At 56.4% G+C, this 27,259-nt stretch overlaps 3 protein-coding genes across 10 annotated transcripts; all 3 read left to right on the top strand.

Moving 5' to 3' along the window:
* Positions 1-3,015: 3,015 nt before the first annotated feature.
* On the top strand, positions 3,016-8,846 carry Dnaaf3 (dynein axonemal assembly factor 3). Of its 5 annotated transcripts, none has more exons than XM_047528776.1 (12): positions 3,016-3,097; positions 3,196-3,284; positions 3,596-3,738; positions 4,346-4,439; positions 5,561-5,718; positions 6,008-6,190; positions 6,327-6,452; positions 6,557-6,679; positions 7,001-7,139; positions 7,689-7,800; positions 7,976-8,050; positions 8,120-8,846. In XM_047528776.1, the coding sequence occupies exons 2-12, from the start codon at positions 3,200-3,202 to the stop codon at positions 8,508-8,510; spliced, it is 1,629 nt and encodes a 542-aa protein (XP_047384732.1). In that variant the 5' UTR covers positions 3,016-3,097; positions 3,196-3,199; the 3' UTR covers positions 8,511-8,846. The 5 variants fall into 5 exon arrangements, with proteins under 5 accessions (XP_047384732.1, XP_047384730.1, XP_047384734.1 ...); XM_047528774.1 differs by having other exon boundaries at positions 7,686-7,800; XM_047528778.1 differs by having other exon boundaries at positions 7,689-7,769; positions 8,120-8,262.
* Positions 8,847-9,609: 763 nt separating this feature from the next.
* On the top strand, positions 9,610-13,091 carry Tnni3 (troponin I3, cardiac type). 2 transcript variants are annotated; one of them, XM_047528831.1, is made up of 8 exons: positions 9,610-9,762; positions 10,053-10,065; positions 10,218-10,304; positions 10,710-10,751; positions 10,968-11,099; positions 11,465-11,554; positions 12,065-12,241; positions 12,946-13,091. In XM_047528831.1, exons 1-8 carry the CDS (start codon positions 9,752-9,754, stop codon positions 13,027-13,029), a joined length of 636 nt encoding a protein of 211 aa, XP_047384787.1. In that variant the 5' UTR covers positions 9,610-9,751; the 3' UTR covers positions 13,030-13,091. The 2 variants fall into 2 exon arrangements, with proteins under 2 accessions (XP_047384787.1, XP_047384788.1); XM_047528832.1 differs by having other exon boundaries at positions 9,615-9,762; positions 10,056-10,065.
* Positions 13,092-14,450: 1,359 nt separating this feature from the next.
* Positions 14,451-26,352, top strand: Tnnt1 (troponin T1, slow skeletal type). 3 transcript variants are annotated; one of them, XM_047528820.1, is made up of 14 exons: positions 14,451-14,502; positions 15,674-15,716; positions 15,825-15,838; positions 16,048-16,074; positions 16,196-16,228; positions 16,960-16,978; positions 19,019-19,082; positions 19,295-19,411; positions 19,623-19,700; positions 21,660-21,773; positions 22,336-22,445; positions 25,374-25,464; positions 25,592-25,632; positions 26,209-26,352. In XM_047528820.1, exons 2-14 carry the CDS (start codon positions 15,685-15,687, stop codon positions 26,252-26,254), a joined length of 786 nt encoding a protein of 261 aa, XP_047384776.1. In that variant the 5' UTR covers positions 14,451-14,502; positions 15,674-15,684; the 3' UTR covers positions 26,255-26,352. The 3 variants fall into 3 exon arrangements, with proteins under 3 accessions (XP_047384776.1, XP_047384775.1, XP_047384777.1); XM_047528819.1 differs by having other exon boundaries at positions 14,452-14,502; positions 16,957-16,978; XM_047528821.1 differs by lacking the exons at positions 14,451-14,502; positions 16,048-16,074; positions 16,196-16,228 and having other exon boundaries at positions 16,957-16,978.
* The last annotated feature ends 907 nt before the right edge of the window (positions 26,353-27,259 follow it).

The following is a 27,259-nucleotide window of genomic DNA, read 5'->3' as shown; positions in this document are numbered from 1 at the left end:
CCTATTTTAAACTTTCTTCCGCCTGTATGAAGTCTCCAGAATTGACAACTCTGTAGAGCCAGAAGGTCACTTAGTAAATTGGTGGTTGCCCCGGACAGCGGGGAGAGAGAATTGGTCAATAGGTATGGAGTTTCTTTTTGAGGTAAGAAGAAAGTTTTGTGACTAAATAGTCGTGCTGGTCATGCAGCATTGTGAATGAAAACCTTGGTAGACATTATGCTGTGCACATTTTACCACAGTGCTAATGGCAAAAGGATGAGGGGGAGAGAATCACAGGAAGAAGGTGTGCAGACTGCAAAGGCCCTGGGGCAGGAACAGGTTTGCTGTGTTCCCACAGGATGGGAAGCCAGTGTGGCTGGAGGGAGGGGAGGAGGCCCACCCCCAGACCATCAGGGCTGGAAGGCCCAGCTGAGGAGATGGATTGTTTCTAGTTGCAGTAGGAAGCTTCTGGTGGTCTTTTTTGTTTTAGTTTTTTTCTTCCCACTTATACACAACATATATTTTAACTTTCTTTCCCATTTGAAAATTAATCATTGGGTGTATAATATTTAGGTTGATTTTGGAGGAGACCAATTTGGTGTGCACATCAAATATGTCCAATATTTCACTGTTCCTGTGGCTAGCAATAATGGGGGCCACCTTGGGAAATTTTTAATTTATTTAAAAATGTTATTGTGCATATTGAAGTGTATAATGTGATATTTTGATATACAAAGAGAGGAGCAGTAACTCAACATAACTGCCATCTGCCCAGCTCCCCCTTCAAAGGCAGGGGTTTGAGAGGGGAGTGACTTGGTTTGATTGGCATTCAGGAAAACCCAGGCTCCTTTCACCAAGAGTGTTGATGGGAATGGTGGCAGTAGGGATGACAGGCATTAGGCCTCCCTGCGGGGAGCCAGGTTGAGGCTGCCTGGGCTGAGGGCTGAGGGTGGGGCCTGGGAGCAGTTAAGCCCACAGCAACTACAGCCCTGAGTCCTGCCACTTGGCAGACCCTGAGTCAATGGGTTTACAAGCACCAGGTCTTTTTTGTCTTCCTCAATTCTGTGATATTGGTAGATAATATTATATACAATATTACTATGATCTTGGCAGATATTATTTCATATACTCTGATATTAGTAGGGATTATTAGCTTCTGATGCTCAGGCGGTGAAGTCAGGTGGCCCAGGCTGCTCAGCCAGCAAGATCCTAGGCGAGATGCAAATCCAGGCTTGCCTGACACCAAGGACCACCACCCTCACCAAGGTCTCTGCTGTCTGGTTCCCTGAAGACCAACCAGAGGAAAGTCACAGGTGCAGGACCGTAGCCATCCTGTGGAAAGGTAGAAGATTCCCTGGCGAAGTTGGAAGGAAGAGCAGGACTTTTGTGGGGTGAAGGAGGGAGAACGTTAGCGGGAGAGTGCAGATTTAAAGGCAAGAGGGGCTTGGTGTGCTTCTGGTGGTGTTACCAAGTTCCTTCTGCCTGGAGCAGGGTGTGCCCTTGCCATGCTGAAAATGTCCCCACCATGGTTGATTCCATTGAATGTAAAGTCAGTGGGTATGGAATTAAGAAGAGATGCCTAGCCAAGAGGGGTGACCCACACCTGTAATCCTGACTCAGGAAGCTGAGGCAGGAGGATTGCAAGTTTGAGGCTAGCCTCAGCAACTTAGCAAGGCCCTCAGTGACTTAGCAAGACCCTGTCTCAAAATAAAATATGAAAAGGGCTGGGAGTGTGGCTCAGTGGTAGGGTTCAATCCCCAGTACAAAAAAAAAAAAAAAAAAAAAAAAAAAAAAAAAAAAAAAAAAAAAACCTACTAGTACAACATTACAGTATTTCCTAGGGCCTGGATGAGCCTCCCAAAATTTAAGATGAAGTCAAGCAATCAAGATAAATGGTACTTTAATGCAAAGTTGTTTAAAATACAACTTAATCTAAAAGTAACATCCACTATGGGAAATTTAAAAAATGTAAACACAGGATACAACCTGCACTTAAAAAACTAAATAAAACAACCTTGCCCTTAGACATGACAACCTCACCTAATCATGGGTCCAGGGTTTTTTTGTTGTGGTTTTGTTTTGATGGTACTGGGGATTGAACCCAAGGATGTATCCTCAGCCCTTATTATTTTTTGTTTTGAGACAGGGTGTAGCTAAGTTGCCCAGGTTGACTTTGAACTTAAAATCCTCATGGTTTAGCCTCCTAAATGACTGAGATTACAGGCATGCATCATCAGCTCTGGTTTCCTGGTCCCAATTTGAATAGAACTTTATTTTCAAAGACACGTGCTGGTTGGCTCTAACAGGCTGATTTAACTTTTCAAGATATTGTACATATATACTGCATATACACACACTATATGTATTGGCAGTGTTCGCGATGGAACCTAGGACTTCCCACAAGCTAGGCAAGCACTGTACCACTGAGGTTCACCATCAACCCTAAAATAACATTTCTTCCCTGTGGGTATAATTAGATGGAAATAACCTCTAGGGCATCGATAATAGTAAAATATAATGAAACAGTAAGCAATGAGTTTTGGGTATTCTTACTTTTAATTTTAAATAGCTGTGAGTAGTAACTCGCTCATGAAATTTCAAAAACATAAGAGCAGGTGCCCTGATTCCTACCTTGTTAGGTCTGTGTTAAGGCAGCCCCAGTGTGTGGGGAGAAAAGAGGACACAGAGGTTTGCAGTCTGAGGTATAAGCCACCTCTGTGTCGTTCATTTATCAAAATTTGTTCCAGTTTTGCCTTAATTTGAAGCCGCAGTCTTAGGCCTTCCCCTTCCCAGAGATTTGGACCGCCCCAACCCCTTCCCCGGCATCCTGCAACCCCGTCCCTTCTCCGCCCGCTGTAGTCGTGACAACCGCGTCCACACACCCTCCTCCCCTGTTCTCCCGGAGCCGTTCCTCAACTCTCCTATTGGTCAAAAGTTCATGGTGGGCGGACCCCACACGTGAGTATTGGTCTGTTGATAGCGGCGGTGCCAGCCCCCACGCTCCCATTGGCTGATTGATGGGAAGGGGCGGGGCTCTGTGCCCGGCGGTGCAGGTGCGCTGGACTGCCGCACCGCGGTCGGCGAGAAGGGGCGGGTCGCAGTACTCGGCAAGACACAGGTGAGGGGGTCGCGTGGAGCCCAAGGGGCGAGGAGTGAAGGGCGGTGGGAGGGTATGGGCTGTACCAATGCGGGGTTCCCAGAACGTCTGTCCCGCAGGGCCATGACCACGCCGGCGGGCTCCGGCGTCGGCTTCGGCTCTGTGTGCTGGTGGGGGCTGTCCCCGGCGCTGGATCTGCAGGCTGAAAGTGAGTCCCCACGCCAGGACCACAGTGTCTGAGACAGCGGTTCCTTCCAACGCGCGCAGACCCTCTTTAGGACTTGTAGTCCGGGAGTCCCTGGCAGGGGCCCCCAACGGTCCCACGGCTCAACGGCGGCGGCGGAGGGGGCGGCGCGCTCCGGTGTCCTTCCTCTGCGCGGACTTCGAGTCCCAGAATGCATAGAGGCTCAGCTCCCCAGAGAACCCAGGCCCCGCGTGAGGCCTGCTGTAGCACTAAGGGAAACTTCAGGGGCCGCTCTGATGGCCATCAGCCTCAGCCCGCTGTCTTCCTGCACGCAGGTCCTCCTGTGGACCCAGACTCTCAGGCAGATACAGCGCACAAGACCCCTGAGCTCGATGTGCTGTTGCTGGGCTCGGTTGATGGGCGGCACCTTCTGAGGACGCTGGCCCGGGCAGCGCTCTGGCCTCGAAGGAGATTTAATGTGAGTTGGGAGTTCTGGGTTCGTGGAAGAAGGATGAAGATGAGAGCCCAGATTCTCGAGTCCTTGAGAAGAGGGAATTGGAATTAAAAAATTCTAGGTCCAAAGAAGGGGCTGGAGGCTGGAGTCCCAGGTCTGAAGGAGATGGAAGGTGGGAGCCAGATCCATTGTCCTGGGGTATGGTACTGCTAGGTTTCAGAGGGAGGAAGAATCTAAGGATCAGGCCTGATGCAGTGGCACATGCCTGTAATCCCAGTAACTCAGGAGGTTGAGGCAAGAGGATTACAATTTCAAAGCCAGCCTCAGCAATTTATGGAGGCTCTAAGCAACTCAGCAAGAGTCGTCTCTAAATAAAATATTTTAAAAGGCTGGGGATGTGGCTCAGAGGTTAAGCACCCTTGGGTTCAATTCTTCAGTAAAGTTTAAGGATCAGGTCTCCAGTAGTGGTGGGGAGGAGCATTCCGGGGGCTTAGGCTCCTGTGTGTGAAGGAGGGGACTGGTGACAGGACTCAGGCTGGTGGAAGAAGGGGACTGAGGGCCTACTCTCCTGGGCCTCCTAAGAGATAGGGATGCATGTCTTAGAATTGTCCTGCCCCATCCACCATTCCAGTTCTACGTGGTGGAGAATAATCTGGAAGCTGTGGCACGACACATGCTGATCTTCAGCCTAGCCCTGGAGGAGCCTGAGAAGATGGGGCTTCAAGGTCAGTTGCTAGGACCTAGGACCAAGGCATTCTGACCCTCACCTCCTCTCCCTACAGGGGTTCTGGACTTTTAGTGATATAATTAAAAACTTTGGTCATTATCCCTTACTTCATCATTTGTACTCGTAGAACCTTAGTTTTTTCCACTGTAAAATGGGACTAAATATATTACCGCCTGGAGCCATAGAGAATTCTAGGAGAAAAATCCACATGAAACTTTCAGAACAGTGCCTGACACTGTGTATGCTTTCAAAACTTCCCTTGGGAGAAGGCCACAGGAGATCGGGAAATGTCCGAGAGGTGTCAAGCCTCCAGGATGTGGGGAGGCAGAAAATGACCATTCTTTGGTAACATCTTCAGTGCAGTGTCTAAGGTCCCTGGACTCAGGCTGCGTTCAAATTCTTGCTTGACTTGCTCTGTGACCTGGGGCTGGAATCTACCCCTTTCCTCCACCCATAGGATTCTTGTGGGGATTCAGTGGGATTTAGTACTTGGCTTAGGACATCAGCTCAGTACACTTGAGGGGTTACTATTTTTATCAAGATTATAGATGGTCATTGTCATCAAGAGTCCATACATTTAGAAAAATTGCACAATAACCCTTTTCAAAGGTTTTTAAACAACTAGAACTAACTAATCTAAAGGTTTACAATTCTCTTCTATAAGGTTCTTAAGTAAAATGAAACAACTTATATGTATATTTTCACCTCTATGTATCTATATTATGTATTACTATATATAACAGAACACAATACATGTGTATATCTCTCATATACAACTAAAGGTATATGGCTTTATCTTATAAACTCAAACAACTAAAATCAAACTATTTAACTCTACATTTAAAAATGCGCAGATCTCCATCTATATGTGCAGATCACTTTCTGTATTTTAAAGATAAGGGAAGTATAGTTTAAACAGGAAGTTCAGGGTTGGGGTTACCTGAGGGGGCTGAAAGAATAGACTCAGAACCCTAGTTTAGGAGTGTTTGTCCTTCAAGATGTAGTCCCAGGGATGGTGCCGGGAATCCTCATGCTCACTGTGTGACCATGAAATAATAGTGCGGCGTTTAGGGTCTGATTTCTCGGTTCACTTGACTCCCTATTTCCACCTTCCCCCAGAGCGGAGCGAGACCTTCCTGGAGGTGTGGGGGAACGCACTGCTGCGCCCCCCTGTGGCCGCCGTGGTGCGTGCCCAGGCGGAGCGCCTGGCGAACCTGGTCCCGGAGCCCGACCGCCTGGCGGAGCAGCTGCCCTGGCTCAGCCTTTCCGCGCTCAAGGTGCTGCGGCTGCCCGCCTCTCCCGGGCACCGCCTGGGGTCCGGTAGCCTGGGAAGAGTGGCAATGGGCAGTCCTGATGGGTTTGCGTTGATGGAGCGGGATGGGGGCTGCGAATTTCGCATTCCAGGTCCCCTCTCGCATGGGAGGTTTATCCTCGGGGTAGGGGTGGCCTCTGCTCTCCGAGCCTAGTCCGCACCTCCTGGGGTGGAAGGGAGGGGCAGGCAGGAGAAGCTGCTCTCCCTGCACTCCTCACTCCCCGCCTCCTCCCCACGCTGGCCGCGCCGCGCAGTTCCGCGAGCGGGATGCCCTGGAGGCTGTGTTCCGCTTCTGGTCCGGAGGGGAGAAGGGGCCCGAGGCCTTCCCCATGAGCCGCCTCTGGGACTCGCGGCTGCGCCACTACCTGGGCTCCCGCTATGACGCCCGGCGCGGGGTCAGCGACTGGGACCTGCGCATGAAGCTGCACGACCGCGGGGTGAGGGGCCCGACCCGAGTCCTGGGTGCGAAGGAGGAGGGCCGGGGTCTGAGGGAGAAAGGCGGGGACTTGGACCTCTGGTCTCAGAAAGGAGGCCAAGTTCACCCAGGCCTCCCTTCTCTCCCGCTACCCCCAGGCACAAGTTATCCACTCCCAGGAATTCCGACGCTGGCGGGACACAGGTGTCGCCTTTGAACTCAGAGACCCCAGGGCCTACCACGTGCCCAACAGAACTCTGGCATCTGGTCGCCTCCTGAGTCACGTGCGTATCCACTCTCTGGTGTGGTCTGCGCCTTCTCTTCACCGACCAGGAGTCAGGGTCCCCAACATGGACCTCACCTGCCTCCTTTCTCCCTGCTGTTCCAGCGTGGAGAGCGTGTGGCAGCGCGTGGGTACTGGGGGGACATCGCCACCGGGCCCTTCGTGGCCTTTGGCATTGAGGCAGACGACCAGAGCCTGCTGCGGACTAGCAATGGACAGCCAGTCAAGGTGTGGGAGGGGACGCTGAGTGGGGGCCTCCTCGCACGCTCCGCCTCCCCCTGCCAGGCCCCACCCCTGGCTAACAGGGCCCTGGTGTGAGGTAGGCGACTCTATCCAAATAACAGGACCCTCCCACAACTTCGCCCACGCCTTTGCCGGCTGTTCGAGTCCCTGCGCTGTCCTAATTCAACTCTTGGAGTGCAAGCGCGCCCGGAATTCTAGTCCCGGCTAGCTCACACCCCGCCCTCCTAGTCCCGCGCCTCCGCCGGCCCCCACCTCGACCTCGCAGCCCCAGCCCCAGTGTCTGGCCACGACCCCTCTTCCACACAGACTGCCGGGGAGATCACGCAGCACAACGTGACAGAGCTGTTCCGAGAAGTGGCCGCCTGGGGGCGACAGAAAGCTGCCCAGGATGACACGGACCAGGAGCAGCCTGGTGGCTGCCCCAAGCCGCAACCGTGGACTTCAGGTAAACCACGGGCTGGTTCAGGCTCCAGACACCGCAAGTCTGAGCGTGGCCTTGAGCTGGTTTGGGATGCCTGGGCAGGGGACCTTTCCTTCTTGATTTCCCGCCTCTTTTTCTCTCTTCTCTCCCTTTCCTAAATCCTGACACCATCCTCAGGGTTCCGAATCCGCCTGGAAGCATTCTCAGCCTACCTGCAAAGGCCTAACAGGGAGTTGTCCAGCTTCCCCTTGCACACGCTTCCCACCTGGACTCTGCCTTCTAACCATCCCCTCTCTGGCCCTCCCTGGGTGTTTGTCCCCTTGTGGCCCTGGATCACCCACTCTTTCCCCTCTTGAGTTTCAGTTGCTTGGTCGGTAAGATGGTTTTCTGTCTGCTGAGCCAATCTTTCCAGACTTTTGCAGAAATCCACCTCAGAGAAAGGATGGAAAAGTACTTCACGAATGTCATCCTCAAGCCTTGCACGTCTGCCCAATTCTGTCATCCCTGTCTGCCTCTGGGTTTCTGTCCTCAGGGTTCCACCCAGAGGTGACCCCTTTGGCTCTTTCCCAGCAGCCTCTGCGCGGGAATCCTTCACGGTCCACTTCCTGCCCCTGGGTTCTGCACAGACTCTCCACCACAAGCGCTGCCACCAGGGCCGGTTCCAGCTTCTCTACGTGGCCTGCGGGTGAGGGGAAGGCAGCTATGCTTACTGAGACCCAGGCCCAGGCCCCAGCCCTTCCTCTCCCAGGACCCAAGACTTGAGCCTCTCAGCCTCCTCCTCCCTCCAGGCCTGTCCCCAGTCCCCGCCTGCCCGAGGACCTGAGGCCCGAATCTCAGCCTCTCCCCTCTCCTCTCTGCAGGATGGTCCATCTCCTTGGGCCTGAGCTCGGGGCCTGCGTGGCCCCCGGAGGGAACCTGGTTGTGGAATTAGCTCGGTGAGCCAGCGCAGCGAGGGTGGGAACGTCTGGGCTGGGCGGCTTCCCTCACACGGCTCTCCACTCCAGGTACCTAGTGGACCTGCGGCCCGAGCAGCTTCAGGCGTTCTCCACCCGGGTCGAGGAGCTAGCGCGGGCCGCTGGGTTTGCCCGGCAGATTGGGCCCAGCCCCTCGGAGACTTTCGCGCGCTTCTGCAAATCGGGGGACTCTGTCCCCGGTGGCCTGGACCCAACTGTGGGATCCGAACCTCTGCCTGGCGAAGTCCTGACCCGGCCTCTGGAAGTAATGAGCCCGCCCAGGGCGGACCAGGTCCCAGCCACCGAGTCCCTCTCGCTGTCCTCCCCGCTTCAGGGTTCCAGCGCTCAGATCCCGCTCCAGGGGTCGCTGGCCACGCCCACCGAGAGTCCTGCTGGGAACCTAGAGTCCGTCTCCACCCCAGATCAAGTGCCCCATCCCTAACTTCTAAAGTCAGGTCCTGGAATTGGAACCCACCCCGACAATTCTAAAACACTGCGGGGCTTCTTAGCTTTACTCAGTGTTCACTCAGCCCCAGAGATGGAGCGAGAATTTTCAAATTCCATTTCCAGGACTCTAAGTTCGAGTCCCAGAATCCAACATTTTTCTCTCAGAACTCGGAATTCCATCCCTGAGACTAAACCCAGCCTCGATTGAACCTTGGGTCTCAGGCCTTCTGCCTTCACTGCCTCCGCCCCGGAAGCTCCATTCCTAACTGGTGGTGGGGGTGTCTTCCCGCTGGGCCTGGTCATTTCACAGGTGGTTCGAATAAAGAGTGTTGGGTCCTCTTCACTGTGTGTCCTAGTGTCTTTCCTGTTGGCAGTCTGTCTTCAGGGTTGGGAGAGGGCAGCGTCCAGGAGACCAGACCTCCTAGGTTTCCAAGTGGACTAGGGAAGCATTTCTCAATGCTGTAGCCTGAAGATATGGGGCCCACACCTGGTCCTCAGACTCATCGACATGTATGGGGTGGCCAACAGGTCGGGGCACTGAAACTGACCTATGGTAGTGAAAAGATTAAAGTTCTAGCACAAATGGAGACTGCAATTTAGTGAAGGGCTGGGGCCTGGACTCCTGGGTCTGAGGAGGAGGGGCTGACCCTGGGCAGATGGGCCTGAGGGATCAGAATTGGGGCTAGACTCCTCAGTTTGAGGGAGGAGTGTCTTGTAGTCCGGTACTCTTTTTTTTTTTTTTTTTTTTTTTTTTTTTTTTTTTTTTTTACACATTTTCAAAAAGATGTTGATAGACCTTTATTTTTTATTCATTTACCTGTGGTGCTGAGAATCGAACCCAGTGCCACATACAGGTTAGGCAAAGGCTCTACCACTGAGCCACAACCCAGCCCACCCGGACTCTGAGTCCGGGTGGGAAGGGGTCAGAATCTCCAGAGTTGGAGGGCAGAGAGGGGTCTGGATTCCCTGGCCACCAAGGTGACCGAGTAGTCCTGCTGGAGTGCGTCCAGCCCCACCCCTCACGCGCCCCGTTATCTCCCATCCTGGGCAGGGGGAGGAGACAGCAGTATATTTAGTCTGTCCTCGCCCTTTATCTCAGTGTCCTCAGTGAGGCTTGGGCAGTCCGGAGGAGACGGAACGTCTGGAGCCTCCAAGGTCACCGGGACACCGCTTCGTTGACCCTCCTCGAGACCCCGTATCCCTTCTCTGCCTCCTGAGATCCCTGTCGGTCTCTGCATGGCGGACGAGTGAGTGAAGTTTGGTAACCCAGACCCTGAGGCCCGAAGGCAGGGGAAGTGGGTGATCTCCAGCATCCTGAGAGGGTGGGAGCGGCGAGGCTCCACACCTGGCCTGAGAAGGGAGGCAGGGTGGGGTTCCTGGGTGGAAATGAGGTAAGAACTGGGGACTCTGACCCCTGGGACCCAGGAAGGGGGCGCTGCTTGCCTGGGTCTCTTGGTCTGAGGGGCCTCAGGAGATGGAATCTTAGGGGTCAGACTCGGGCCACCACTAATCCCCCTTCTTGTTTCTCTCCTTCCAGCAGCAGCGATGCGGTGAGAACCGCGAGTCCTGGGCGTGGGCGGGACTCTGCAGCCGGGTGGGCGCTGCAGGGAGGGGCTGGGGCGTGAGGCTGCAGCCCTGAGAGAGGGTACGCGGAGAGGCTGCAGGGTCTCGGTGGTGACTCGGCCCGCTCCCCCACCCCCAGGCCGGGGACCCGCGCCCCGCGCCCGCCCCGGTGCGACGCCGCTCCTCAGCCAACTACCGCGCCTACGCCACCGAACCGCATGCCAAGGTAGGTGGGACCTCGGCGGGGCTGGGCTTCCCGGGTTCCGAATCCCGAGGGACCCGACACCTGACGGGAGGGATGCGGGCCCGGATCCTGGGACCCCGAGAGTCTTCGGTCATGGGCGGAGTCCGGGCGGGTGGAGTACAGTTTCTTAAAGGGTCAGGTTCGGACTGGCAAAATCTAAAAGGGAACGGCACTGCCCACAACATTGCTTAGGGGGGGAATGGGCGGTACCTAGCTTGGGCAAAACCCCGGGATTGGTGGATGGGCCCGAGGGCGTGGCTTCCCATTCATTTTGGAGATGGGCCCAAATCTGAAACAGTTTCAAGGTGTCCTCGGGGTATCTTCCTCCCACCACCCACCTTCGAATAGCCCCTCTCGCTCTTTCCTTTCAACATGTCACCATGGCAGAAAAAGTCTAAGATCTCCGCCTCAAGAAAACTGCAGCTGAAGGTGTGAATGTGGGTAGGGGGGCGGAGCTTCGGATACGTGGGCGGGTGTGGGACTTTGTCCTTAGGGGCTTGACTTCACTTGGGGAACCCCTCTGAGGGAGGGGAGGAGCTTTGGAACCGTTAAGACCAACCCTGAGTGGCCGGGTGTCTGGAAGACTCAGGACAAAGTTTGATCCCCTTACGGAATCAAACTGCAGTCCCTCCCGTCCCTCTGCAGACCCTGATGCTGCAGATTGCAAAGCAGGAGCTGGAGCGGGAGGCCGAAGAGAGGAGGGGAGAGAAGGGTCGCGCTCTGAGCACCCGCTGCCAGCCTCTGGAGTTGGCTGGGCTGGGCTTCGCGGAGCTGCAGGTACCTGCTTACCAGACGTGGGCACCTACCCTGCTTGGGACCTGAGGTTCTTAGACTTGTCTCGCATCCCTTGAGATCTTACCTCTAGGGATGTAGAAGTCCTGATGAAAGTCACCTACAATTTCAAAACCCAGACGTCATTCCTGCAACCCTGAATCTGTCAAGTGCTCAGGACTCCAGGCTCCTACAACACTTCCTTTACAGTTCCCTGAATTCTGGGCTCGGATCTACTTCCTCAGGACAATATGTTTAGGCGACAACCACTCCTCCCTCAAATCCAGGAATCCCGACCCCAGGCCCCCTCCCTCAGACCCATCCTGATCTCTAGCTTTTCTCTCACAACACACACTGTGCTCCTCCACCAGGACTTATGCCGACAGCTCCACGCCCGGGTGGACAAAGTGGATGAAGAGAGATACGACGTAGAGGCGAAAGTTACCAAGAACATCACCGAGGTGGGAAGCACTGAGCAGTTTGGGCACCTGCACTGGTCGGGCAAGATGCTGGGATTGTGGTCTCAGCCCAACTGTTGCAGCTGCTTTTGGTCGTGGGTCCCAGGAGACCCAGGACAACCTGTGAACAGGGTGTGGAAGAACAGCAGCGTAGCAAGGAGGGCTGTTGTGGCACAGGGACAGCACATGCAACGCCGGCACTGGGAAGTGTGGGGCCTGTCTGTGGGAGTGTGTGGGTGCAGCAGTGGGCGCTGGTGAGCAAGTCCAGGCACAGGCCAGGGAGTTGGGTTTGCAGGTCCAGGCCAGCGGTGTGTTCAAAGTTTTGAGAGATGAGGGCGGGGCACGTTGTAGAGGGCTCTGAGTTCCAGGACTGGAGGTCTGAACTGGGAAGAGTGGGCAAGGCCGAGGCACCTGGTACTGGAAGGCGGGACGGGGAGAGGAAGAGAGCACATGGTGGGAGAGAGTGGTGAGGAGCCAGCACGGGGCTGCCACTCCCCCTATGCCTGCTGGCAGATTGCAGATCTGACCCAGAAGATCTTTGACCTTCGTGGAAAGTTCAAGAGGCCCACCCTGCGGAGGGTGCGCATCTCTGCAGATGCCATGATGCAGGCACTGCTGGGGGCCCGGGCTAAAGAGTCTTTGGACCTGCGGGCCCACCTCAAGCAGGTGAAGAAGGAGGACACCGAGAAGGTGAGTGTGGGCTGGGACCAGGAAAGGGGATGCTGGGATGGGGCCTGGGGGCAACAGGCCTAGGGCCTCAGTTGAGGGCCTTACCTGAGGACAGGTGGCACTTGGAGCTGAGGTGAGAGGCACCATGGTGTAAGGTATATGGGAAGGACACAAAGTGCATTTAGAAGACAGAAGTCGAGGGGAGACAGGAAGTGCATCAGGGAGACAGGGAGTGCATCAGGGAGACAGGAAGTGCATCAGGGAGACAGGGAGTGCATTCGGGAGGTAGAAGACAGAAGTGGAGGGGAGACAGGAAGTGCATCAGGGAGACAGGAAGTGCATCAGGGAGACAGGGAGTGCATCAGGGAGACAGGAAGTGCATCAGGGAGACAGGGAGTGCATTAGGGAGGTGGAAGACAGAAGTGGAGGGGAAACAGGAAGTGCTTCAGGGAGACAGGAAGCAGCAAGAGGCCAGGAAGTTCACAGGACAACAGAAAATCCATGAGTGAGGAAAGAATAGCAGGAGGGGAACAAGAGGAAGAGACAGGAGTGTAATAGGAAGAGAAGTAAGGAAGGAGGCACGAAGTGTAAGAAGGAGACAGGAAGTGGAAGGGGGAAGTTGGCCATTCTTCAGAACCAGATTCTTGGACAGGCATCCAGAGTGCAGTAACCAAGCAAGGCAAGAGAGCAGGTGGAGTCCCTTAACCTCTGACCCTACCCTCCAGGAGAACCGGGAGATAGGAGACTGGCGCAAGAACATCGATGCGCTGAGCGGAATGGAAGGCCGCAAGAAGAAGTTTGAGGGCTAAGCCTCCCTACCTACCACTGTGGCCCTGAGAATGGCCCAGAGGAATAAAAAGCTTCTCCCTGAGCTGGAAGTGACTGTGTGTCTTTTGCCCTGGGGCTTAGGTATGAGAAAGCTGGGAAAGTAGGGGGCAACTCCCTTCCAAAGCCCCACAGCAGGTAAGGGAAAGCTGGGTTTCTAATATGGGGTGTTCTCAGCTCTTCAGCAGAGGACACGGTACATACAGGGTCAGAAGGGAGAGACAGAGAGGCATGTAGGGACAGACCGGGCCAGAGACCCAGAGAGAGAGAAAACAAAAAGACGGAGACATAGAAAGGAGTGCAAAGAAAGGAACAACAGGGACGAGATGTATTCAGAGAGGCACATGGATGACAGACTCCGTAGAGATGGAGATAGTGACCCAGCGGGGAGAAATGCAGACCCTCACAAAGAGCTAGAGAGAGAAACAGGGGACCCAGACAGACAGAGCCAGAAGGAGGCAGAAACAGAGCCTTAGGCAGGCAGAAATGTGAGAGATGGTGACCATCAGAGACACACAGAGTCTGGCAGAGTGAGAAGCTCACAGAGAGTCCCAGACAGAAGAGATGCAGACAGACCCAAAGAGATACCCTGAGAAATGCACAGAAAAAAACCCACGGAGGTGAAGACCATGAGGGACAGAGTTACCAGCAGGCATAGAGGGGTGCGAAGCCTGCACTCCCAGGCTGGCTTCCCTGGAGTTCAAGGTCATGACTTGGCTGGAAGTAGGGAAAGAGGATACCAAAAAAGATCAGTGTCAGATGGAGGTGGGGGTTGGGAGCGTGAGGTCTCACCAGCCTGACACCCCATCCTCCCCCACACACACCTGCTGCCAGGCTTTAGTGCCTGTTGTCACCAGGGTGGAATCCTGGTGGCAGACAAAGAGGTGGGGGTGGGGAGGGGGAGTCAGGAGTTGGACAGTCACAGAAGGGGGAGACAGAGGAGTAGAGAAAGACACACATAGAGACCTGCAGGTGGAAAGCCAGGAGATGAGAGGCAGAGACCACAGGGTTTGAGGATGGAGAAATAGAGGCCCAGAGAAACACAGAAAAGGGGAACAGAGATGGAAACAGGAAGTGTCCCTCGTGTCCCTTTGTCACTAAGGGTTCTCCAGGGCCTCTGTTTGCAGCCTGGGGATTTTACAGCATAGGGTGTTGGTGCTATAGGGGAGCTTGGGGGGGGGTGCCTGATCCAGCCTGGGGCTCCAGGGAGGTGCTACTGGGTGAGGGAGGGGTTTGGGAGTAGCCCACGGGTGCTTGGACCCTGAATCTGGAGCTAAGGGGGCAGGGCAGCCTCTGAGCCCAAGGACACATGTTTGAGCAAAGGAATTCTCTTCCCTCCTCCGACTCTGGGGCGGGGCTGAGCCACAGCTATAAACCAGGGCTATAAACCCCCAGAGGCATTTTGCCCTCTTCGGAGCTCAGCCTGCGGTTCAGAGCACCTGCGGACCCAGCCTTAGGTAACAGAGCTCTCTGTGCTCTGTGGTCTCCATGGCCCATGTCCTTGCGGGAGGGGAGCTGTAAGGGAGAAGGGAGAGAGGGAGGTCTGGGAATTCTGGAGGCTCGGACTTCAGGGGGACTGGGGATGGAGGGGAAATGTGGGTTACAGAGTCCGGGGGTCCCTCCTTTGGACTGCAGAGGTCTCAGAGTCCAGGGGAATCTCAGAAATCGGGGATATCTGGGCTTGGAGGTCAGTCTGGGTATCAGAATTCAGGAACTTAGACTCTGAGGGTATGGAAACTGGGGCAGGGTCTCAGAATCTGAGGTCTTTTAATCAGAAGGTTTGGAATTGTGATGCCAGAATTCTGGGTCATGGACTGGGACTCTGAGCTTGGGTATCATGGGTTGTTTGGTTTTTTTTTTTTGTTTTGTTTTTTGTTTGTTTTGTTTTCAAAAGACCTCGAGGTCTCAGGGCCTGGGGGTCTTCGGATGCCAGGCCCATGCCTGGACTATCATGGATTGGATCGCTCAGACTCTGGAGACACAGGACTTGCTGTTTCTGATCAGGGGCATCAGAATCTATGGGCATTGGGATTTGGGGGCTCCCGGGGTGGGGGTCTAGGTGTTTCAGGTCAGGCTGAGGTCTGAGGACCGAAGCTGCTCTCGGTGACGAACCCCCACAACCCCGTCGGTGGATGTGGGTGAAGGTGAAAAGAGGAGACAGGTGGGAGGAAAACCAGCCAAGGGGGGTGGTGAGGGTAGGAGAGGGGACGGGTGTGACTAATTGTCACAGAAGGCCCCCCCTCCTCAAATCCCTTCTTAGGAAATGTCCTCAGTTTCACCGACTACGACATCCCTCCGAAATAGCACTAGGGGTGGGGCAGCTATTGTCTTCAGGCCGCTGTCTCTTCTCCAATACCTCCTAATCCCCACTGCGATCAGGTTCCCGTGGACTTGTCACAAGACAAAAGAGGACAGCTGTATTGAAGGGGCGGGTCTGCAGCCTTGGTGCCAGGCTGGGGCCACACCTCCATGCTAGGTTCTCCAGCGTGATTTGGGATTCTGGGTCTCCAACCCTCGCCCCCTAGGCCCAGGCGCCCAGGCTCCCTACTCCCGCCCCAGGCCCAGGGGTCCAGGCCCCAGGCTCCTCCTAGAGGACCCCGCCCCACTCGCCCTTCCCTCTGGTCTCAGGTCGCACCAGGATGTCGGACACCGAAGAGCAGGAATATGAGGAGTGAGTGGTACCGGCGGGCGGGTGGGTTCGGGGGCGGGGGGGGAGGCGGGAATCGCCCACCACGACGTCTAACTGTCCCCTCTTCTCTCCCCCTGTCCGGGTCCTCAGGGAGCAGGCGGAAGGTGAGCGGACAGCCGGCCGGCCCGGGGTGGGGACGCCCGGCGGCCCCCGCCTGTGGGCGCAGGTGCGGGTGTGGCTCCCGGGGCGCCGCGGGCCCTCCCGGCCCCCGCAGCCGCGGCACTGGGTCCCTGGCGCCCGAGACCCCAGCCCCGGGGCCTGGGCGCTCGCGGGCCGCCCCCGGAGCTCCTAACGCTGTGTGGTCGCCCAGCAGAGGAGGAGGCCGCGGAGGAGGAGGAAGGTGAGGCCCGCGCTGGGCCCGCGCGGTGGGAGCGGGGCGCCGGGTCGCGCCCGGCCTGACCGCTGTCCCCTCTCTCCCCCCGCCCGCGTGACCTCCCCGTCCTCGCTTGTCCCCCTCCCAGCCCCCGAGGAGCCCGAGCCGGTGGCAGAGCGAGGTAACGCGGCTGCTCCGCTTCCCGAGGCCGCCGGACTTCCTCCGCGCCTGCACCCGCCGCCCCTGCGCCCGCCGCCCCTGCACCAGCCGCCCCGGCCCTTTAAGCCCCGGGGCCCCGCGCCCCCTGGTGGCCGCGAAGGGAAATGGCCTGTGGCCTGGGCGCTTTCCCTTTGGTAAAGGGACCGACCCCCGCCTTCTTCCCCACCCGAGGAGCTTGCGGAAGGGTGGGACGCTCGCCGAGAGGCGCCGCCTCGCCCCCTCTCCGCGCCCCACCCTGTTCTTCCCCCATATACATTCAAAGGCTGGGACCTGAACCCAGGATCGTAGTAAGAATGGGGTGTCCCGGGGAGGGGCGGGGAGCAGAACTCGGTCCCTGAAAAACGGCAGGGACTGGGGCCCCGCAATGCGGGTCTTGATGGAAGAGGGCAGGAGCGCTGGGCGCATAAGCAGAGGTGGGTCTGGCTTTGGACGCTTGGATTTCCCGAGAGGGTGCGGGACCCCCATACCAGTGATGAATGTATATCCGATGCGTGTGATCCTCCTCCTCCTTTATGGCCACCCCGACTTCCTTCTCCCCTTTCTTTTCCCTGTGCCCTTTCCCCAGAATTGGATTCTCCTGTCTTTCCCTGAGACCCTGGGCAGAAGGTTGGGGGGTTCTCTATGGGGATGTCAGACTCTCACCCCCATAACTCTTCTTAATTATCTCTTTGTATCCCCCTTCATCCCCAGAAGAAGAGCGCCCCAAACCAAGGTGAGATTCTATGGGGTGGGGACTGGGGTACCCACTACTCCTAAACAGTTCCGAACTCACAGAGATAGAGTGTGGAAAAGGCAGCGAAGACAGGGGATTGAAGTAAGGCAACAGCGCCACCACTCTCAGCCTGCGGACAGTTCCACTGTGTTTGGCAGGGCAGACCCTGTTTGCCACCATAGTGGTGAGATAGACCAGGGAAAGTGACGGGAGCCCAGGTTTCAGAGGAGCCGGGCGGGGGCGGGGCGGGCATTCACGGAAGGCTTCCCCTGGAAGGCGTTCTCTAGTGGAAAGGAAGTCGGAGGGGCATTGTAGGCAGAGAAGGCTGTGTGGTGTGTGCAGAGTCTAGTGGCCAGATATAAAACCAGTCCAGGGAACTGATGCAGACACGGGTCATTCTGATGGTGAGCATCCTAAACTAAGCAGGTCAGTTGAGGCTCTGGGAGCTCAGGAGGTGACATTGGAGACAAGGCTTGGAGATGCAAGGAGGCAACCATCCAAGTATGGAGGAAGTCGGAAGCATCAATTCCCTGGACCTGGATTGGCAGTGGTGCAAATTTCATTACAACTAGAGTTCATTGTGTAAGAAGGAGCAGAGTTTTGGAGGCCAGGGCACTGGGGAGCCATGGAAAGGTTTTGAGCAGAGGAGATGTAGACCCAGATCTAATGGAGAGAGCACATGAGAACACAGATGTGTTTCAGGGCCAGAGAGGGTTTGTGGAGCAGGTGAGGCCACTAGTGGGTGGAGTTTGTCAGGGGAAGAGCATCCTGGGAAGACCGCACTAAGTGCAAAAAGGCTCAGGGTGTGAAACCACGGGTCACAACCAGGGCACCGTGAAAAGCTGAATGTGTGAGTGAGGAGAGGAGAGAAGGTGGAGGGGCTGACGGGGGCTGATGGGGCAGGGTCTGAAGGTGACTTGGACTTGTATTTAGGATGGGGCCATGTTGAGGAAGGATTCTGATCAGGGCTATAGCAAGGTCTCTCTGGAGTTGTAAAGGAGGATGAGCCACAAGCGGGAGGCAGGGTGGTCAGCGAGGAGGCTGGGAGGTTGGTACAGGTGGGAAGGCAAGAGGCCTGTGCTGCAGCAGGGGGCTATGGTTGAAAGGAGGGGACAGATGAGAGTCCAGGTGAAGGGGCAGGACTTGGGGACAGTTGAGCTATTGGGCAAGGGAGAGAGGAGGCAGGGTCAGCCCTCAAGGGTCTCTGGCCTGGGAACAAATGGACAGTGGAGCTGCCACCTCCTGGAGAGGTTGATGAGCTCTGCTGGGCATTCGGTGTGGGGAGGTGTCCGTCAACCTGAGTCTGGGCTGGAGATGGAGTTGGCGTGTCCTCAGCACAGTGGCCTCTGTATCCATGGGCGTGGTGTTTGTGGATTCCACCAGCCGGGATCAGAGATGTTAGGACATTCCGACTGAACTGAGCATCTCCAGGCTTTTTTCTTGACTTTATTCCCTAAGCAGTACCATGCTATTGATAAGCAATGCCGGCTACATAGCACTTGCCTTGAATCAGGTGTGGTGAGTCATCTAGGGATGACTCAAAATATGAGTCACTTGCAAACATGACACCACTTTGTGTGAGGGAGAGTTCATGGAGGTCCACATCCATGGGGATCCTGGAACCAGTTCCCCCCAGACACCGAGGAAGCACTGTAATTGATCATTGAAGTCCCTGGAGTGCATTGTATTGATCATGGGAGTGTCCTTTGAATGAGGAAGAGGGTAGACTCATGGGGAATGGGGTAGCCAGAGAGGTAGAGGCAGATCAGGAAAGAGAGCATTCCAAGGAGGTGGGGGTTATGGTTTCGGAAAATCAGAGAAAGGTCTGGGCTGACTCCGAGGACAGCCCCACCCACACGACACAAGCCACGTGTCATTTAAATGATTTATTAGATACATTCTAAAATATTCCTCAAAACAGGTAACATGAATTGTCAAGCCACATTTTATTCAACCTGATATATTCAAAACGTCATCGCGTATAAAACATCGTTAGGAAGGTGGGCCTGCTCACTGCCTTTGTCCCCATCTGTCCCCCAGTCGTCCTGTGGTCCCTCCTTTGATCCCCCCGAAGATTCCGGAAGGGGAGCGTGTGGACTTCGATGTAAGTATCAGGCGTCCCGAGTGCTGCGCAGCCGCGGGTCCGTGCGCCCCGGGCGGGTTAGGAAGGCGCGCTGCCCACGCCCTCCTCCCCAGCCTCGGTGTGCACACTGCTTTGCTGCCATCAGCTGGGAGCCCTCGCTGTGCGGTCAGCCCGGTCCCTGACGCCTGGGGCCCTGAGGGACTGGGCTCTAACGGCGCGCTCTCGCCCCGCAGGACATCCACCGGAAGCGCATGGAGAAAGATCTGCTGGAGCTGCAGACGCTCATCGACGTGCATTTTGAGCAGCGGAAGAAAGAAGAAGAGGAACTCATTGCGCTGAAAGAGCGCATTGTGAGTGGTGGAGTGTGGCGTCCCCAGATGCCTCCCGAGCCGTGTCTTAGGCCTTGGGAAACGCGGGAAAGCGGCTGCCCTTCAGTTCAGAGCCGAGGCGGAGACTTTAGGGAACTGACACACTCCGACCCGCTTCTCTCCACCCTTGCCCGGCTTGGGGAGGAATGGCTGGCTCGCTGGCCTCGGCGCCCCCTCATTCTTCTGCCCCCAGGAGCGGCGCCGGGCGGAGAGAGCTGAGCAGCAGCGCTTCAGAACCGAGAAGGAGCGGGAGCGGCAGGCCAAGCTGGCGGTGGGTGCCTCGCCTCCCCCGGAGGCCTCCTCTTCCTCCCTCAGTTGGGTGCTGCTTTTCCTGTTTCTGATACTCTCCGAGATTCTGAGAAGGTCCCTATGCTGTATCACTTAAGGCTCTTTCTGTGGGAAGGGATGGAAACCCCAACCATAACTGGATTCAGCAGAAAGAAAATTTTATTGACTCATATAAAAAGACTGGCCGGGCGCAGGTGGCGCAGCCACGTAATCCCAGCGGCTGGAAGGCGGAGGCAGGGGTACAAGGTTAAGGCCAGCCTCAGTCACTTAGCTGGAGATCCTGTCACAAATAAAACATAAAAAGGGCTGAGGAGGTGGCTCAGTGGTTAAGCGCTCCTGGGTTCAATCCCTGATACAAAAAAAAAAAAAAAAAAAAAAAAAAGGCTAGAACTGCTGTTGCTGGATCAAGGGACTCAAGAGACACCAGAGAGACAGAACTTTTCTCCTTCCAATCCTTGACCACCTTTCTGTGAATTCTAGGGTGACCAACTCCCCCTCCTGGCTTGTCTGGTAATCTCTTGGGTTTAGCCATGAAAATCCCACATCCTGTTAGTCCCATGCACACTGGAATGGCTGACCACCCTGCTAGGCACCCTCACTTGCAGAGTGGCCACCAGCAGCCCTGGCTTAAATTCTTTCTGTGTTTTCCACACAAACCCAGGGAGACACTGAAACTGCTCTTTCCCCCATGGAGCACAGCCCTGGCCATAGCTGATCCCTGAGGGTGCTAGGGTGGTTTAGAAGGCTCCGGTTGGTTTGAAACTTCACCCGTGTTGGCATTAAGAGGATCCTCATGCAACCCACTTTTAAAGGTGGCAGCAGGGTACAGTGGAAGGCAGAATATGCCCCCAAGATGCCCACACCCCAGGCCCCAGAGTTGTGCAACCTCACACAGCAGAAGGGACTTTGCAGATGAGACCAGATTAACGATCTTGAGAGGAGATGGTCCTGGATAACCCATCTGGGCGGCCTGAGTCGTGCCAGGGCCTCATTAAGGGAGGGAGGAGGGAGAGCCAGGGAGATTTGAAGATGCTGTGCTGCTGCCTTTGAAGGCAGAGGAGGGGGCAGAAGCCGCACTGCCTCTGGGATTTGGAAAAGGCAGGGACCGGCTTCTCCCTCGAGCCTTGGGAGGAACCAGTTCTGCTCACACCTCGGTTTTGACCCAGTCAGGCCATTTCGGGCTTCTGAACTGTGGAACTGGAAGATAATAAATCTGCATTGCTTGAAGTTTGCAAATTATAGCAGCAGTTGGAACTGGGGGCGAGAAGGCCGGCTGTGCAGACCACCAAGCCCCCCGCCAGCCCGCGGAGGGGAGGGGGCTCAGCTGCACAGCCACCATCTCTGGAAGGTGCACTGCAGACTTTCTGGAACATGGTGGTGCGGCAGCCCTTCCTCTTTAGCCTTTCTTTGTTGTCGTTGTTGTTGTTGTTTTGCTCCCTTTGGTGCTGGGGATGGAAACCAGGGCCTCTTGCATACTAGGCAAGCGCTCCACTACTGAGCCACACCCCAGCCCCGGCCACCAGCCTCTTTATCTCCAACACCGTGGCATTAGCTCCTGACACTCTGAGGACAGGCACCCTCCTCTCCTGAGGCCCGGAGAGGCAAGGCTCACAGAGATGGCCGCATGGCGGAGTCCACCATTGCAGGCTGCAGGCTGCAGGCCATGCCAGCACCCCACCCCGACACTTTAGTGTTTGCTGGGAGGACATTAAAGTCCCAGGGGAGGAATGTACATGTGGTCAGGCAGTGGGGCTGGGAGGGACGGAAGGGAGCTCCTTCGTATTCCCCATACTGATATCCCAGCTCTCGGGCATGGGTCTGAAGGGCCCTGCATTGCCCATCTTCGCCCAGCGTGTTGCGGGGGGAACTCCCTGCTGCCACACCCCAGGCCCTCCTCCCTCAGCCCACAAGGGAGGCCATGGCGGACCCTCCTTTCCCACAGGAGGAGAAGATGCGGAAGGAAGAGGAAGAGGCCAAGAAGAGAGCGGAGGACGATGCCAAGAAGAAGAAGGTTCTGTCCAACATGGGGGCCCACTTTGGGGGCTACCTGGTCAAGGTGGGTTCAGCCGGCAGAGGCTGGGAGTCTACCTTCCATGGGGAGGGAATGCGGGCCCAAACTTCTGGTTCTGGATAGAGGAGGGCTGGGCCTGGGTCCCTGAGTCTGAAGGAGGAGGCTGGGCCTGGGTCCCTGGGTCTGAAGGAGGAGGCTGGGCCTGGGTCCCTGGGTCTGAGGGAGGAGGCTGGGCCTGGATCCCTGAGTCTGAGGGAGGAGGCTGGGTGAGGACCCTGGGTCTGAGGGAGGAGGCTGGGTGAGGACCCTGGGTCTGAGGGAGGAGGCTGGGCTGGACCCCTGGGTCTGAGGGAGGAGGCTGGGCCTGGGTCCCTGGGTCTGAGGGAGGAGGGTGGGCCTGGACCCCTGGGTCTGAGGGAGGAGGCTGGGCCTGGACCCCTGGGTCTGAGGGAGGAGGCTGGGCCTGGACCCCTGGGTCTGAGGGAGGAGGCTGGGCCTGGACCCCTGGGTCTGAGGGAGGAGGCTGGGCCTGGACCCCTGCATCTGAGCGAGATGGTGGCCAGGAGTGATGGTCCTGGTCTGCACTGAGTGCCTCTCCCTCCCCCAGGCAGAACAGAAGCGTGGGAAGCGGCAGACCGGGCGGGAGATGAAACTGCGCATCCTGTCTGAGCGGAAGAAGCCTCTGGAAATCGACTACCTGGGGGAGGACCAGCTCCGGTAGGTGGCTGGGGAGCCTGGGAGTGGGCGGGAGGCAGGGACCCTCACTTGGGCGAGGTGGGCCATGCTCTGGATCTGAGCCCTGCTGCCTTCTCTGAATCGTGTCACTGGCAGGGACCGGCCACCGAGGCCACCCGACCGCGCTGGCCCAGGTGGAGACGGTTGCTGCTGGTGAGCTCTGGGACTCCTCATCCCACTGGAGCCCGCCGCCGGGAGGGGCTTTTCTTTTTTCCCTGTGGCCTGGACTCTCTTCCCTTCCCCTCCTGCTACTCAGGAGCCCCGGTCTGGAGGCCCTGAGTCTGTCCTTCCGGGGCTCCTGTGTCTTGATGTGCTCTGGCCTGGGGTGTGTCCTGAAGCCAGGGTCTGCATCCGCTCCCATGGTTGAGTGACAGGGCTCAGAACTGGGGCTCCTGGTGACACCACCACCTACTAGCTGTGTCCTCTGAGGCGTCCTGCTCCTCACTGGCAAAATGATTCAATGACAGCGAAGTCTACAAAATCTACCTCGGGTGCTGTGAGGTCAATGAGGTGGCAGCCTCCTGAGGGGGACTCGCAGCTCATGAGGAGACTGTTAGCATCCTCCTGTTAATGGTGAGGAACCTGGCACAGAGAAGTGAAGTAACCTTTCTAGGGCCGTCCAGCAAGCAAGTGGAAGAGCTGGGCCTTGAACCCGGGTAGTTTGGTGTGGTGGTCTGTATTTGCTACTGCGCTGTGAAGTGGTTTGACAGTAAAGGTGTGGCGGCGGGCTCTCCAGGAGCAGAGTCTAGGTTCAGCGCTTGCCCATTTCCATGGTGTAAACACTCCAAGGATTTCAAATTACCAAGGTGAGCCGCTAGGCAGAGTTGAGGAGGTGTGCACAGGAACGCTGGGAAATGTAGTCTGTCAGGCCACCCCAGAAGTCCAGAGTCCGAGGTGTGAGTTACCTCACTGGCACCCCAGGGCCACGGAGGACTTTGGGGATTGTAGTCCCGGCTCCTGAACTCTAGTGGCACACTGGGATTTATAGTCTAGGGGAAGCGCTGCAGTGGGCTTGGAAATTCACTCTTTTTGTTTTTGTCAGGGATTGAATTCAGGGTGACTAACCACTGAGCCACACCCCCAGCCTTTTTTATTTTTTACTTTAAGACAGGGTCCTAAGTTGCTGAGGCTGGCCTCTAACTTGCCATCCTCCTGCTTCAGCCTCCCAAACTGCACATGTTGTCTTGATGCCTTCCGAGCTGTGTGTCTACCTACCCACACATGGTTCACGGGGAGACCCTCATGGGACTGGTGTAGCAAAGTGGTGATGTTCACACTTCCTTTTTCTTCCTATTTTGCCTTTTTCCCTGCTACATACCTTCTCATAATTTGAGTTCAATCATATTGTTTGAGAATCTCAACTAAATTTTTTTTATTGGATGGAGAAACTTGAGGCGTGTAAGGGGCTCTACAACTTTAAATGAAATACAGTTGTCCCTCAGTGTCCATCAGGACTTTTTGTGGACCCTCCAGCCCCCACCCCAGAAGCCAGAGTCTGCAGGTGCTCCTGGTCATTGTCGCATGGCGTGGTGTCTGCACAGAGCCACGCACACCCTCTCGTATGCTTCCAGTGTTGACTCCGCATTGTGTACAATAGTTGTTGGCGCAATGTGAGCGCTGTGTCAGGCGTTGTGCCCTGCTACCCAGGGAATGCCACAGGAAAGAAGCCTGTGTCTGATCAGTGCAGACACAACTTTTTTTTTTTTTTTCCAAATCTCTTTTGTCCATGGTTGGTTGGCTGCGTGGGTGGGACTACCCACACGGAGGACCAGCTGTGCCCCTGGAGGAGAGGGCCCTGGAAATCCAGAGCTGGCAAAAGGCAACTCAAAATGCTAATGATAAATAAACGAGCCAGGCACTTCACATGCCCCATGTTGCCCATTGTAGTTCGGAGCGGTGGACTTTTATCCGTTAGATTTGGCTTCTGGTAGCTGAGGTCTGACTACAGCAGCCTAAATCACAAAGGTTTAGTTTTTCATGCAGGAGAAATCTGAAGGTAAGTAGTCCATGGCTGATGTGGCAGCCCTATAAAATTACCAGAGACCCAGACTCATATCTTTTTTTCTACCACTTTTAGTCCAATGTTCCCGTACTCAGAATCACTTCATGGTCCAGTATGGCTGCTGGGGCACCAAACATCACATTCATGATCCAAGCAGCAGAAAGCAGTTGCAAGGAAAGAGCCACAAAGTCTTTCCTGGAAGCCCCACTCAGTGAATTACTTTTGTCCCTTTGACCACACTTACCTGCAAGGGAGGTTGGAGTGTTTGCTTTTCAACTGGGCCTATCGTACAAGGTTCTGCTTCTGAAGAAGAAAGGGAGACTGGATATGAGCATGGTTGGTAGACAGTCAGTCATCTTTTCTGGGGGGAGTACTGGGGATTGAACTCAGAGGCACTTGACCACTGAGTCATATCCCAGCCCTATTTTGTATTTTATTTAGAGACAGGGTCTCACTGGGTTGCTTAGGGCCTCACTAAGTTGCTGAGGCTGGCTTTGAACTTGTGATCCTCCTGCCTCAGCCTGTGGAGCAGCTGGGATTACAGGCCTGGGCCACTAGGTCTGGCTCCCACTCGTCATCTTTGCCATAGTTTTATTTCTGCATTTTTTAGGGGAGGAATCAGGATTCTAAAGAAGTCCCTGGGCCATGGTCATAAATGAGAGAATGGGTAGAACCAGGACTGGAGCCAGGGTTTTCTGACTCTGGGGAGGGGGCTCTTAACAGTGGGGAACTGTGAGAGAAAGTGATCTCAGTTTAAAAATCCCTGGCTTCCAATACTGACAAAATAGTGCCACTCACCAAACGCTCGCTGTGTGACTCTGCCCGGTTCTCTCAGCCTCTCTGGGCCCAAGCCGCTCTGTCTCTCTGAGGGCATGGCTGCCCTCCATTATGCCCTCTTACCTTTCCAGGGAGAAGGCCCAGGAGCTGTCGAACTGGATCCACCAGCTGGAGTCCGAGAAGTTCGACCTGATGGAGAAGCTGAAGCAGCAGAAATACGAGGTGGGCGCCTCCCCTGCTGGAGGGCGGGCGTGCCCGCGGGCCGGTGGGCGGGCCGGTGGGCGGGCCGGTGGGCGGGGCGGCGGGCGCCAGCCCCTCCGCCTTCCCAGCCTCTGCTCCCGCCCCGCAGATCAACGTGCTGTACAACCGCATCAGCCACGCCCAGAAGTTGTAAGTGCGCGGCCGGGGCCCTGCTGTTCGCGCCCCGCGGGGCTCCCGCTTCCCGCCCTGGTCCCCTGCGTTGGGGCATCGCCCTCTGTCCTTCTGTCCCGCTCTCTGGTTCCAGTCCCTTTTCTGTGCCCTTCCATGCTGTGGTTTGGGGTGGGGACAGAGATCTCCTGGCAGGACATCACACCCAGAAGAGGCGCCTGGTGTCGAGGCGGGAGCCCGGGGCAAGATCGCTGCACCCCCGCCACGCACCAGGCGCTGTCCGCGCCGCCCGCCGCCGGTCCGGTCCGGTCCTGGCGGAGAAAGCCCGACGTCCCCCGCCCTCGCTCCCCGCCCGGCCGCGCGTCGCCCATCCGCAGACCACCCTTCCCCGTGGGCATTTCCCAGCGCCGCAGGTCACCCACAGACACGGGGCCCCCATTACCGCCCCCCGTGGCCCCTCAGGCTGAGGCCTTGGCCCACTGGCTCCCCGGGACCGGGGCGGGCGCTTCGCTTGGCGGAATTCCTGATTTAAGGGCCCGGCGCCCATCTCCGAGGCGGGGGAGCCGCGGTGCCTGACCCCGCCGCCTTGTCCCACAGCCGGAAGGGCGCAGGGAAGGGCCGAGTTGGAGGCCGCTGGAAGTGAGGAGCGCGGACGGCGCCCACCTGGAGGTTCCGGGAGCGCTGGAGGGTCCGTCCCATCCGTAGCTGAAATAAAGGCTCCCCTGAGGCACCTGCTCAGTGCGCTGGTGGTGGTAATGTGTCATTCGTGGGCAATTGGCTCGTGCTTGACAAGTAGCTATTGCTTGGGAGAGTCACCAGGAAGCGCCAAAATGACTCGAGCGGTCAGACCCTGGCACTGCCCGATGGACGCTGGACGCTCAGCAAAGCTGTCCTCGGGAGTTCCTTCCTGGGACGTGCCCACCACTGCACCTGGGTGTGCAGCAGCCTCTCCCGTAATTCCCCAAAGGCAGCGGCAGCCCAGCCGGCCCTCAGGAGCGGATAGCGGAGGGCCCGCAGGTTTGGGCGCAGGCACACAGCCCAGGCCGGGCCTGGAGCCCTGGGGCAGCTTCATCTGGTCGGGCTCGTCAATCCTGTGGCTCAGTCTTCAGCTAGCTGGTGCTCTTCCAAAAGAAGGTCCTGTTATTGAGGAAGGAGACGGGAGTCATGGGCCTACTGTTAGCAGCTCTGACCTGGCCGGCTCCTTTCACTGCCCAACACAGGTCCAGACTCTGCACACTGAACCGCTTCACTTCCTTCCCAAGGACAATAACCCAGGTTCTTGGGGTCAGGAAAAACCTATGAGTTAGGATTGCTTGTGTCTCTGGAAGGATCAACATCCTGCAGACATGAAACCAAGTTCTCACTCCCTGAATCTACAGTGGCGGAAAAGGAACAGGGAGGATGTCATCATCACCATCATCATGCAACCACCAAAGGGACAGTGGGGAAAGGGACGCACGGGACAGTGGTTGGACAGAGGCAGGGGCAGGCCAGCAACCTGGAAGACCTGGTTCCCCACAGGCTGCACTCCCTCTCTGCCACTGCTGTGTGCGGAGGCTGCCTGGGGAGGTCATCTGTCCAGTACCACAGCTAACGCCGGCATCTGGAAGGGTACTCTTCTTGGGGAGACAAGATTTCAAAGCCTTTC

This window comes from Sciurus carolinensis, chromosome 16 (genome assembly GCF_902686445.1).
Source record: "Sciurus carolinensis chromosome 16, mSciCar1.2, whole genome shotgun sequence".
NCBI lineage: Eukaryota > Metazoa > Chordata > Mammalia > Rodentia > Sciuridae > Sciurus > Sciurus carolinensis.
The sequence above is the reverse complement of the archived record's forward strand: the minus strand, read 5'-3'. Positions and strand labels throughout refer to the sequence as shown.